Source organism: Euphorbia lathyris, chromosome 10 (genome assembly GCF_963576675.1).
Source record: "Euphorbia lathyris chromosome 10, ddEupLath1.1, whole genome shotgun sequence".
NCBI classification, from domain to species: domain Eukaryota; kingdom Viridiplantae; phylum Streptophyta; class Magnoliopsida; order Malpighiales; family Euphorbiaceae; genus Euphorbia; species Euphorbia lathyris.
This window is the reverse complement of record NC_088919.1, coordinates 63413249-63426218: the sequence shown is the minus strand read 5'-3', so window position 1 is coordinate 63426218 and position 12970 is coordinate 63413249. Positions and strand designations below refer to the sequence as shown.

Genomic DNA, 12970 nt, shown 5'->3' with positions numbered 1-12970 from the left:
TAGTACATATGAAGTGTAACTAGATGGATCACTATGTTTCATTTAGTCTTTAATTACTAACAGTTGTAAACTCAAGTTACGTGGTTATCAATTTTTAAAACACTGAAGTATGTTTAAAAATGACAAAAAAAACACTAAGATTTATTATTTTATTCTTTTGTAATTTAAAAAAAAAACACATTTGCTAAATGGTGCACAACTATGATGCACAGAAACTCTTCATGATATAAGTTTTCCCGTTTCCGGTAGATATGAAAAACGGAAACTCTCGAAAACTGATACGAAATGTTTGCGGACACGTTTCCGTAATTACCCAAAATATGAAATGCCTCTCTCAGTTTTTAAACGGTTTTACATGTCTATTCTGATTAAAATTCTAGAAATTCAAACTTTCTATTTTGCAATTTTTATTCAATCTAAGATTAGGAAAATTGAAACTTCCCATTTGAGAGATAATTTATTCCTTGTATCATTCAATTTAAAAAAATTACCCATATTTCTTTCTCTTATTATCTTTGTCTCTTGAGTCTTGATTGAGCTTGGACGGTCTTCATCTTGTTCTTCAATCTTATTTTTTGTACTGTATTATTATATTTTTAATATTTATAAATATATGCCTCTATATTTTTAATATTGACACTTTCCTCCACTTTTCCTTTTTATGTGTTTTTCAGAAATTATGTTTTCCAGTATCCGTTTCAGTATCCATTGTAAAGTATGTTTTACAGTATCCGTTTCAGTTTCAGTATCCATTTCCGTGCACGAGGATGAATTGGCACCAGAGAGAAGTATTATTATATTTTTAATATTTATAAATATATGCCCCTATATTTTTAATATTTACACTTTCCTCCACTTTTCCTTTTTATGTGTTTTTCAAAAATTATGTTTCCCGTATCCATTTCAGTTTCAGTATCCATACAATGTATGTTTTTCAGTATCCGTTTCAGTTTCAGTATCCATTGTAAAGTATGTTTTTCAGTATCCGTTTCAGTTTCAGTTTCAGTATCCATTTCCGAGAAGGCATAAAACAAAACGCATCACTTTTACATTGCACGATCCACCACTCATTGCAAAAGATATTCTGAATTTCCTTATCCGTTGCCGGCAATGGCAGGAACTGTGAACAGGAAGATATCTGCGGCTTCAGCTAGATCTCATACTAGAAGAGCTAACCAAAACACCTCTTTCAGGCTTCCTTCAGGTCTACTTTCTCTCTCTATCTGCTTTCTTTGATTCGATTTGGTTTTTAAGACCTCTGCGTGGTGATTCAGATTGTTTAGTTACTCAAATCAAGCAGCAATGCCGATGTGTTCGAACTTCATAACTTCAGATCTTAGATTATTTTAGTATGTGGAATTTCGTTGAGTTAATTTCTTTCACTTATTGATTGATTTCTGTAATTCGAAATTCTGTGCTAAGTTACTGTTTCAGTCAATTTCATTTTCCTGTAGATTCAAATCTTTTTTTATCAGTAGACAGTTATTTGATTCAAATTCCACTAAAATGAACAAAATAGTATTATGATTAAGAATATATATTGGAAGTTTATAGCATAGAAAAGTGTTAGCTTCAGTCTTCTGTGTTATAATATCCATTAGCTAGATTATTGCATCTGTATTGACCTAGAAAAGGCACATAGATCATTGAATCAAATTCTTTCAGCAGTACGAGACTGTAAATTATTGGATCGGTGTTATATTATTCCTTTTCTATTATTTCATATAATGCTCAATTATGTATCTGAAATCATAATATTTTCAGGGATCTTTGGGAAAGTATTACTTGTTTTCTTTGTGGGGATTTTGGCATGGGGTTATCAGGCGATTCAACCTCCTCCAACCAAGATATGTGGCTCTCCAGGTGGGCCTTCTATTACAGGACCGAGAATAACGCTTAGAGACGGAAGGCATTTGGCCTACAAAGAGCATGGTGTCTCAAAAGATATGGCCAAATATAAAATCATATTTCTCCATGGTTTTGGTTCCTGTAGGCACGATCCCGGCATTGATAATCATTTTTCACCGGTATTATTTGCTTGTTATTTTTTTTATTTCTGTTATTCTGCATTCTATTTGGGTTCTCGAGTTTTATGTGTCAAGAATCAGTATCATTTCATTCAATCGTAGGTTCTTCCAGGAATTTTCCAAACAATTAGGGGTCTACATTGTGACCTTTGACAGACCGGGTTATGGAGAGAGTGATCCTCATCCAAGTCGAACATTGAAAAGCTTGACTTTGGATATTGAAGAGCTTGCAGATCAGTTGCGACTTGGATCTAAGTTTTACGTAAGTGGGGTTTCCATGGGTGGTGAGTTGACTTGGAGCTGCCTTAAGTACATTCCTCACAGGTGTAATTTAGCTCAGATTCATACGTAATGTTTCCTTTGGGCGCCTTCTAATTTGCGAGGGATTTGTTTGCATTTAACAGGTTAGCAGGGGTATCGTTATTAGCTCCAGCAACTAACTACTGGTGGCCTGGTTTTCCTGCTAATTTATCGACTGAAGCGTACCGGGAAATGTTACCACAAGACCAATGGGCATTTCGTGTTGCCTATTACACTCCTTGGCTATCCTATTGGTGGAATACTCAAAACTGGTTCCCTGGCTCTGCTGTTATAGCTATCAACCTTGATCTTCTTTCCCAGCAAGACAAAGAGATTGTGGCTAAGTCCAATATAAAAGTTGAATTTTCGGTAATACCTCTATCAGAGGCAGTTTAGATTTTCTCCTTATGCACTTTTTGCTTTAAAAACATATCCTAAAGCGATATAGTTGCCAGGTTCCTCATAGATAAGCAATCATCAGATGTTGGCATGTATTATTAGTAGTTTTTATTGATACATGTCGATATTTTATGCTGACTCGTAAAAGAAATGGCAAGTCAAAGGTCCTAATTGTTGTCCAAAGTGTATTTTCGAAGCCAATGATTACGTGAGCCAAGTCGAATGGCCTATTTGACCCTTTATCCAGCCCCTTTCGTTGGACATCCAACGGCTTAACTAAGTTATTCTTCTATTTTAGTATTCTATGACTTGTACTACTTGGTCATTTTTTAAGTTGTGCCTCCTCAGGGATATGCAAAACAACAAGGAGATGCTGAATCCATTTATCGTGACTTGGCGATTGCATTTGGGAGGTGGGAATTTGATCCTATGGATCTGGAGAATCCATTTCCAAATAATGAAGCTTCTGTTCATCTTTGGCAAGGAGATGAAGATCTATTAGTGCCTGTTAAGTTGCAGAGATACATCGCGCAGCGGCTTCCCTGGATTCATTATCATGAACTTCCATGTTCCGGGCACCTGTTTCCTTTGCTTGATGGAATGTTTGAAAAAACTATAAAGGTAATGTTAACTGGTGAATAGAAACCCTTCCTTACACATTGTTTTTGTACCAGTATGTTGTGTTGTAATTCATTGTCCGGATATATTGTTGCTATTCAGAATCTGACTGTCAACATTATGCCTCCTGAATTCTTGAATTAGTTGTTGATTGTGTTTCATGGCAAAGAAAAACACACACATTATGATCATATTGAGCACAGAAATATGTTTATTGTCTGATTGAAGACCATCAAAGCCTTCCTTCTACCTCGTTCGACTTACGTTCAACTCCTTTATTTCGTTGTTCGAGAACTCAGGTTGCTTCTGCTATCTTTTTGGCTTTCAAGTTTAGGTACTATTTGTGTAATTTTACTTTTCCCTAACCGTAAAATAGCTATTATTGAAGTTACCTTTTCCTCTTTTTACTTTTTTGGAAACTCATGTGTATTTTTCTTCTCTCAATCTCAATGATTGTCCGGGACCGATGGGTGCACGGCATTGAGGGCTCGGGTACGATGGTGTTTGAAGGAGGGAGCCTCACATGCTTCATCATAAGGTATTTTGAAGAAATTGAATACAAGTGAAATGAGAGGCTGTGAGATCTTTTCAGAAGTAGAGGAATGGATATTAATCTGGTTCTAATATGGTACCAGAATTGCTACTATACATTCACGAAAATTTAACCCGTGAATGTGTAGTCACTGCTCCCTTTATGAGAGCAGTGAACTACTTTAATGAGACATATAGCAGGCGTGCCTAACATAAGTCAATCCGCAAGACGCACTGTAACGACCCGGTACGAAGTGGGTGGCACCGGGGTAGAATGCCTGAGCAAGGAGCGGCCCTAAGGATGGCGATGGGGGCAGGAATGAATTGAATCATACATCAGAAATGGAGAGGGGGTAATGGAGTTTATTAGTAAAGTGTGAATCCAATATATGCAGACACGTTTTAAAGCCGTGAGACCCAATGTGTTGGATTTTGATCAAAGCGGACAAAATCTAGATGCTATTGGACCAGGATATTACACGTCAGATTTGGATCACTCAGTTTCTCAACAATTCTTGAAGAAAATAATAGTTTGTGGACAAACTTAGTAGCATACCAATAATTATAACCTCTCTACATGTTATTCGCAAACCATTTTACAAAGTAAAACAGGCTATCACTAAACATGTACCCTCAGAGATGTAGAAACAGTCATTTCCTCATACTTTTTTACATCAACTTTCATCTCAATAAATATTAGTATAGAAACTTAATAAAAACACATGAAAAAACAAGGGCATACTAAAAAGATTTTAAAATTACTACTAAATTACTTTAAGACCAATGAAATGTTCCGTTTATAATTAGTTTTAGAGATAAGGTACCAAAATAGACCTAAAATTTTTGGAGAAGTAACAATTTAGGCTCAACGTTCAAAATAGCACCAATATAGGCTTAACGTTTACAACATAATATCAATTTAGGCTTAACGTTTACGACATAGCATCAATTTAGATCTTACGTACAAAATAGCACCAATATAGACTTAATGTTTACAAAATAATACGAATTTAAGTTTAACGTTTACAAAATATATCCAATTTAAACTAAACATCACAATTAATCATATTATATTATATTCTTTACCTATTAACTTGATATGTTATCTTTTTATTTCGTTCTATATTCTTATTTATTATAATACAATTTCTTTTTGAAACCTTTATTATAATACAATTTAAGCTTAAATTCGTATTATTTTGTAAGCTTATATTGATGCTATTTTGTACGTAAGGCCTAAATTGATGCTATGTTGTAAATATTAAGCCTAAATTGATATTATGTTGTAAACGTTAAGTTTATATTGGTGCTATTTTGAACGTTGAGCCTGAATTGGTACTTCCCCAAAAACCTTAAGCCTATTTTGTAACTTATCCCTTAGTTTTATGGTACCGGTCAGCTGCAATAATTATTCTAAGTCATTGTTTGGAAGAAAGTTAACGAAGATATATGAGAGTAATGGAAAATTAAATATCACGTTAACCTTATTTAGGAGTTATTTTTTGGAGCTAATTACTAATCTAGTCCATTTGAAAAGGTCTATTAACATATTTGACACACTTTCCTTTCATCTTACCAAATTAGACATTTTCATCCACTTTGGACAAGAATACCCTTATTTCAATTCATCTTCTTCCTCAGACTCTCAACGTCTTTTTCGTCATCCCAAACCAAAATAGAAAAAAGTCAAATAGAGTCACAGCAAAACCAAAAATAGAGATGAAATATTTGTATGAATGTCCTTTGAATTTGATGATCTCGGGAATATGTGTGATGAGCTCGGTTTCGTTAGTGCTTTTAAAAGGACATTCATACAAATATATATTTTAAAAGGACTTTTAGCTATCGTTTAAATTCTATAAGAGCATTTGTAATGGTTGGAGGGTTAACATCACACTAAAAATATTATTTTCCTTTTAAAAATAATTTTTATAAATAAATAAGTTATTTTATTGAATAAAGAAGTGAATTACTATACCCAGCCATGAATTCTCACCTCTAGCCCCGTGAAAAGACCGAACTACCCTTTACCCAAAATTTAAAAAAACACAAAACCTCTCAAACACCCTACACACTCTTTGATCAAATCCGGACTAATTTGTGAACCAAAAAATGGAGCGTAACAACAACCGTAAAGGGAAAGCGAAAATGATAAGATTTACCGTTTTTGTTTTTTGATTTAAGCGTAAAAATGGAATCTGTGGGCGATTTTTTAAAAACGCCGGAATCGCAGTCGGGCGTACGAACATCACGCCCGACCTACGGTTCCGGCGTATGAATATCACGCCCGACCTGTGGTTCCGGCGTGATAGCCTCATGCCCGCACCATAGGCCGGGCGTGATATTCATACGCCGGAACCGTAGGTCGGGCGTGATGTTCATACGCCCGACCTATGGTTCGAGCGTGATGTTCATACGCCCGAGGGGTTTTTGAAATTTTTTTTAAAAAAAAAATTATATTTACATTTTAATTAAATTGTTAAATGTTTAGATTAATTTGGGGTTTAATTTATATGTGAAATTTTGATTATAATTTATATGTTAAATTTTTAGATTAATTTAGTGTAATTTTGTAGATTTTTAGTTAAATTTAATTAAATTTTTGTAATTTTTCGTTTGTTTAATTTAGTTTAACTAAATCTTTATTTTGTTAAATTGTTATTTTGTTAATTCAGGTATTTACGGGTTTAATTCAATAAGCGGACTAATTTTTTTACGGGTTTAATTCAACAGCGGACTAATTTTTTTTTACGTAACAGGTATTTACGGGTTTAATTCAATAGCGGACTAATTTTTTTTCCCACCCGCCACGCGGGCATGTGGTTATCACGCCCCACCGTGAGGTCGGGCATGTGGCTATCACGCCTCACCGTGTGGTCGGGCGTGATAGCCCCACGCCTCACCTTGTGGTCGGGCGTGTAGCTATCACGCCCGACCACACGGTGAGGCGTGGGGCTATCACGCCCGACCACACGGTGAGGCGTGATAGCCACACGCCCGCGTGTCGGGAGAGCAAAAAAAGTAGCATTTTCCCACCCTTAACCCATGAAAGGGCATTTTCGTCCTTTCACGGGGCTAGGGGTGGGAATTTGAGGCTGGGTATAACAACACCCATAAAGAATCAGCTTTTCAGAGTAGAACACTCTTCTTAGGTCTTGTTCTTTATTACTTAATTTCAGTTCAATTCAGTATTCAGCATTCAGAAATTTATCATTATTTATTATAATTATAATTATTTATATATAATTTATTATCATTATTATTATTTATTTATAATTATAATTATTTATTATTATAATTTATCTATAATTTATCATTATCTATAAATTAGATAGAAGTCAAGAAATTGTAGTTTATTAAAATATACATCGTTTAATAAAAAATGACGCACGTGTGATGTGTAGCTGACAAGATTCATGACCGAGAAAACAGTTTGATGAATTATTTCTCAAATTTACCCAATTTATCAATGTTAGAGATAAAATTGCACCATTTTAGACGTTAGGAGTAAAATTACTCCTGACTCAAAACGTTAGGAGTATTTTTTACACCTTATCCTGTATCTATAATAAGAAGTTAAGAGTTTGTACTCATAGGAAAATTTTAGAGGCTTTAAATTGTATGTAAATGTTTGTATGTAATTTGTATTTTTAATTTAAATTAGACTCATTTTTATGTAATTTCATAGGCTTTTATCGAGCCGAGATTTTATCGACCCGAACTTTTATTTGATATTCAATTTAGTTTTATCTTTAATAATATATATATATATATATATTTATTATTATTATTAGGGAAAATTACAAATCTAGTTCAACTAAAATGGTCTATTTACATATCTAACCCACTTTGCTTCCATCTCATCAAATTAGATATTTTCATCCATTTTGGACAAAATTATCCTTAGTTCTATTCGATCGATCTATCTACTCCTCCCACTTCTTCTTTTTCCGCTTTGTCCGCTTCTTCTTCGGTTCATCTTTTTCAATTTTCGATACCAATTGTTTGCGATTTTTGAGATTATTGAAGTATGTTTAATTTCTCCTAGAAATGGTATGTTTTTAGCTTATATGTCTGCTTTTCTCGCTGGTCTTGCCTCTTTCTTCATCTGTAATAGTATTGTTTCAATTTTCTCTATTTTCCTCCATTGTTGTTGTATTTGTGACGAAATTTACCGTATTTCGTCACAAATGCGACAACAATTGTCACATCTATGACAACTGTTGTCGCATTTGTGACAAATTCATCAAAAATACGACATCGCAATAGTTCAATTGTTAAATTTTTTTTTTCCTCATTTTTTGAGCTTTCCATCCTAATCCTCTTCCGCAGACACTAATTCTTCAAAGGTTGAACGAAACATAATCTCTTCTCTTTATAAACCACCGTCTTTTCGTCAGTTTGGGATAGCGAAGAAGACGTTGAGAGTCTAAGAAAGAATGTGAATTAAAATAAGGGTATTCTTATTAGGGATGGCAACGGGTAGTGTACCCGCGGGTATCCGGCACTACCCGACCCTAATGGGACTACCCGAACCCTGTATAAAAGGGTATGGGATCAAAATCATTACCCGTTAGGGTAATGGGACGAGTATGGGAATACCCCCTAGGGTACCCGGTACCCGTCATAAAAAAAATTATATTAATAAATATCATTATTTTTTAGATGTAAAACATGAAATTTAAACCCCAACCATTTATTTTTCAACAATTGAGTGATACCACTAAGCTACTTTATTCTTATTAATTAAGGTTCAATTTATTCAATTTTTGGATTGATGTTTTATTAAATTTATAGTTTGTTAAATTTGTAATATTTTTTCTATTTATTGATTCTTAACGGGTAAGGGTACCCGTAAGTACCCGCGAATTAAATGGGAAGGGTATGGGATACAAAAAGTATACCCGTTAGGTAATGGGACGGGTACGGGTAATTAAAAAATAAAAGGATAAGGGTTTGGGAATGACATTACCCGCGAGTACCCTACCCGTTGCCATCCCATAAGAATTTCTTATGGGTTAGTTACATAAAGGTTAGCAATTTTGTAAATTATTATAAATGTGTCATTCTTAGAAAAAAAAAATTTATAACTATATCAAATTCATTGAATTTGACGGAAAATCAGTATTAGAAACTGATGAATTTAAAGATTTTTTTGCTGGATTTTAAATTAGTAACTGCCAATTTGATAAAACTAAAATTAAAAAAGATGAATTTTTTATATATGTGTTAAAGAAATTTTATAGGGTTAGTTAACTGTAAAATAAATTTGAAACTTGTCTTTTCATGTAATTTTCTCATTTCTTATCCAAAGTAGATTTCTTATCCAAAGTAGATGATTGTGTCTAATTTAATGAGATGGAAGCAAAGTGGGTAAAATATATTAATGGACCCCTTCAAATAAACTAGATTAGTAATTAGCCCTTATTATTATTATTATTATTGTTATAAACTTATTAATGTCCAATATTATCATTATTTTAAAGTCTAATATCATTATTATTAAATTCAGTTAAAACGGTAGTATTCAGTTAAGTTTAATAGAGTTCATTTAAATTCAGTTCATTATTTAGTAATATTCGGTTAAAATTTAAAAAACAGAGCCTTAGATGGAGAGTCTCCACTATTGAACATTGTCCAAATCAACCACTAAAAAAATATTAAGATAAGATTAATTTTTAACTTCCCATCTCTTTCTTTTTCTTTCCATTACCATTTCTTTTTCTTTCCATTACCTCAGCCCGTTAACTTCTAAACTACCTCAGCCCGTTAACTTCTAAACTCCCAAGCAATGGCTAAAAGTCATATCTATGTTAACAGAAGCAAGATTGAATTATAAGAGCAAGGAACTAGTGAAATAGAATCATCAAAATCTACATAGTATCAGGTATCTTTCAATCACTCAACTGTAACAGTGTTTTAGTTAACCCTAAATACAATCATCAATTTCCAGGATCATATTCAACAAAAAGGAAAGATTCTCAGTCACTGTTAGTACCTGAAATCGACAAACAACAACAAAAGATGCTAAATGTTCTTTTAAATGTATTGCAGATGGACTAATTATGTAGAAATATTGGAGTTTCCAGAATTCCTAAATCAAGTAATGTAGAATACCTAAGAAACCTAAATCAAACATTCACAAAATTCCAAATCTCTGCATCAGGAAACATCAAATTCGATCACAAATCACCAATCAAAAGATGCTAAATGTTCTTTTAAATGTATTGCAGATGGACTACTTATGTAGAAATATTAGGGTTTTCAGAATTCCTAAATCAAGTTATGTAGAATACCTAAGAAACCTAAATCAAACATTGAAAATTCCCAATCTCTACAGGAAACATCAAATTCGATCACAAATTACCAATCAAAAGAGAGAGAACTCATCTAAGAGCTTGTGAATTTAGTAACAGCCTTAGTACCCTCAGAGACGGCATGCTTGGCCAATTCTCCAGGAAGAACAAGTCTGACGGCGGTCTGGATCTCCCGAGAAGTAATTGTTGGTTTCTTGTTGTATCTAGCAAGACGAGATGACTCCTGAGCAAGCTTCTCAAAGATGTCGTTGATGAAGCTGTTCATAATCCCCATGGCCTTGCTGGAGATTCCGATATCAGGATGAACTTGTTTCAGCACCTTGAAGATGTAGATCTTGTAGGTCTCGACGCTTTTCTTTGATCGCTTCTTCTTCTTATCGGCTGATGATGCACCACCGTCCTTAGGTAACTTCTTCTCTGCTATAGGCTTTTTCTCCGCCGGTGCCTTCTCCGCCGGTTTTTTCTCTGCCGGCTTCTTCTCCGCTGCCTTTGGTGCCATTTGGTTTTTGTGAATAAGAGATTGAAGAGAGAATATGATTTTGAAATTGAGTGAATTGTAGCAGTTTCAGAGGATTCAGACTCTGATATATAGGAGAAAGAGGGATTATATATGATTGGTTAAAACTTCGGGACACGGATTGATGACGTGTATATCTTGTTTAACGTTGGATTTGTAGGAGCTTTATTTATATTGGACGCGTAAGATTGTTTCAAGGTTATCGGGCTTTTCGATTTGGCAACACTTGTGGTTTTCTTCGATGATCTGAACGGTGCATTAAGTTTCGCGGGTTATGAAAAATTGAATAAAAGTTCAAATTCGCTATTAAATTTGGGGAAATTTAGATTTGAAAAATTATTTATAATTATTTTAAATACTAATCTAAATAATATTAAACTAAAAAATTATTGTTTTTTTATATATTTTAAGAATTACTTATAAATGGTCTAATATATAATTAATTTCCTGAATGTGTTCAAATGTTATAATTGTCCTTTCAAACTTTCAATTGTAATAATTTATCCCTTAAATTTATCCAATTGTAAACATAATTTCAAATTGGAATTTTTTTACCCTGTACTTGAAGCAACCGTAAAAACGTTTTTTCGGATTCGTATCACGCCAAAGATCTGATTATCACATTCCATAAGCGTTGCATCTTTTGTATTTCACGTGTTTCTTCAATTGCAGTCCATGTCAGTAGTTTGGGCTTATGTTTTACAATTAGACAAGTTTGAGAGGTAAATTGTTACAATTGAAAGTTCGGGGGGCAGTTGCAACATTTGGACAAGTTCATGAGTTATTTATGTATTAGCCCTTTATAAATTAAAGGTCTAAAATATATTTTTTTGATTTAAAATTTATGAATTAAGATCTAAAATTTATAAATTAGAATATAAAATCGTACTTTATTTGTGATATATAAAAAATAATAATATCTTAAGAATTAAGTTTTTTCATATGATTTAATTATAATTTTATAGTTTCCTCAAAAAAAAAAAAAGTATAATTTTATAGTTAGATATGATTTTCATCCAAATTTGGTACGGAGGGCCAATTTAGTCCAAGTCAATTTTTAGGTATTAACTCAACCCTTAAAATTGGTCGAAAATGTCAAATTAACTCATCGTCAAATCAGTCCTGAAAATATAATATATTTTTTATATCTGAATTTTATCATGTTTATATTATGATACAGAAATCTATTTTTATACTTAAAAACTATTATATTCTGTGCAACCGCATAACATTTTGGATTTAAAGCATTACTTTATACATCGGTGTATAATATCTAATTTTAGATAAGAATTAGAATTTTAATTATATATATATTATATTTAAAATATTTTGTTGATGAAATAATTATATTAAGTGATAAAATGTGAGAAAAATAAATAGAAGTAAAAATGGCACTGACAAAAAAAAATCTCTCGAAGTAGGAGTATGGGCCATGAACAATTAATTCCGAGAGAAACTCTCCGAAACAGAGATAAAAAACTTCACTGAACCCCTCAAAATAGTCTTAGTGCATTGATATTCTACACTGGTACATAAAGTAATGTGCCGACATCATAGCGTTATGCGGCTGTAGAATATAATAGTTTTTAAATATAAAAATAGATTTCAAGTATCAAAATATAAACATTATAAAATACAGAATATTTGGAGTGTAAGTTTAGCGGCGATAGGAGTAGGGAGGCCGGGACAATTATCATGGATGGGAGAGTTGTTCAGACATCAGATTGCTTTCGGTATTTAGGATCTATTATCCAAACGGATGGAGAAGTAGATGGAGATGTTGCTCATATGATTAAATCTGGTTGGGCGAAGTGGAAGAGTGCTACGGGTTTCCTTTGTGACCCCGACATGCCAAATAGATTGAAGGGAAAATTCTACCGCACGGCAATCAGACAAACATTGTTATATGGTACGGAGTGTTGGGTAGTGAAACACTGTCACACTTATAAGATGTCGGTGGCGGAGATGCGTATGTTGAGATGGATGTGTGGTCATACGAGAAAGGATCGGGTGAGAAATGAAATAATTAGGACAGAAGTAGGGGTTACATCTATTGAGAATAAAATGAGGGAAAACCGACTAAGGTGGTTTGGCCATGTAAGACGAAGAGCGCTTGATGCGCCGGTTAGGAGGACCGAAGAGTGGCAAAGGGATGTAGTGGTGAGGGGTAGGGGAAGACCTAAGCAAACTTGGAGGAGGGTGATCGAGAGTGATATGAGTGTATTGGGGATTGAGGAAAATATGGTAGTGGATAGGAAAGA

General features: G+C 33.5%; 2 protein-coding genes across 3 annotated transcripts; one reads left to right on the top strand and one right to left on the bottom strand.

Annotated features, from left to right (window-relative positions):
* The first annotated feature begins 990 nt into the window (after positions 1–990).
* On the top strand, positions 991–3746 carry LOC136208800 (uncharacterized). 2 transcript variants are annotated; one of them, XM_066000031.1, is made up of 5 exons: positions 991–1204; positions 1765–2027; positions 2140–2351; positions 2432–2696; positions 3075–3746. In XM_066000031.1, exons 1-5 carry the CDS (start codon positions 1111–1113, stop codon positions 3366–3368), a joined length of 1128 nt encoding a protein of 375 aa, XP_065856103.1. In that variant the 5' UTR covers positions 991–1110; the 3' UTR covers positions 3369–3746. The 2 variants fall into 2 exon arrangements, with proteins under 2 accessions (XP_065856103.1, XP_065856104.1); XM_066000032.1 differs by lacking the exon at positions 991–1204 and having other exon boundaries at positions 1777–2027; positions 2130–2351.
* Positions 3747–10037: 6291 nt separating this feature from the next.
* On the bottom strand, positions 10038–10758 carry LOC136207967 (probable histone H2B.3). The gene has a single exon (XM_065998825.1). It carries the CDS (start codon positions 10689–10691, stop codon positions 10266–10268), a length of 426 nt encoding a protein of 141 aa, XP_065854897.1. The 5' UTR covers positions 10692–10758; the 3' UTR covers positions 10038–10265.
* Positions 10759–12970: the final 2212 nt, after the last annotated feature.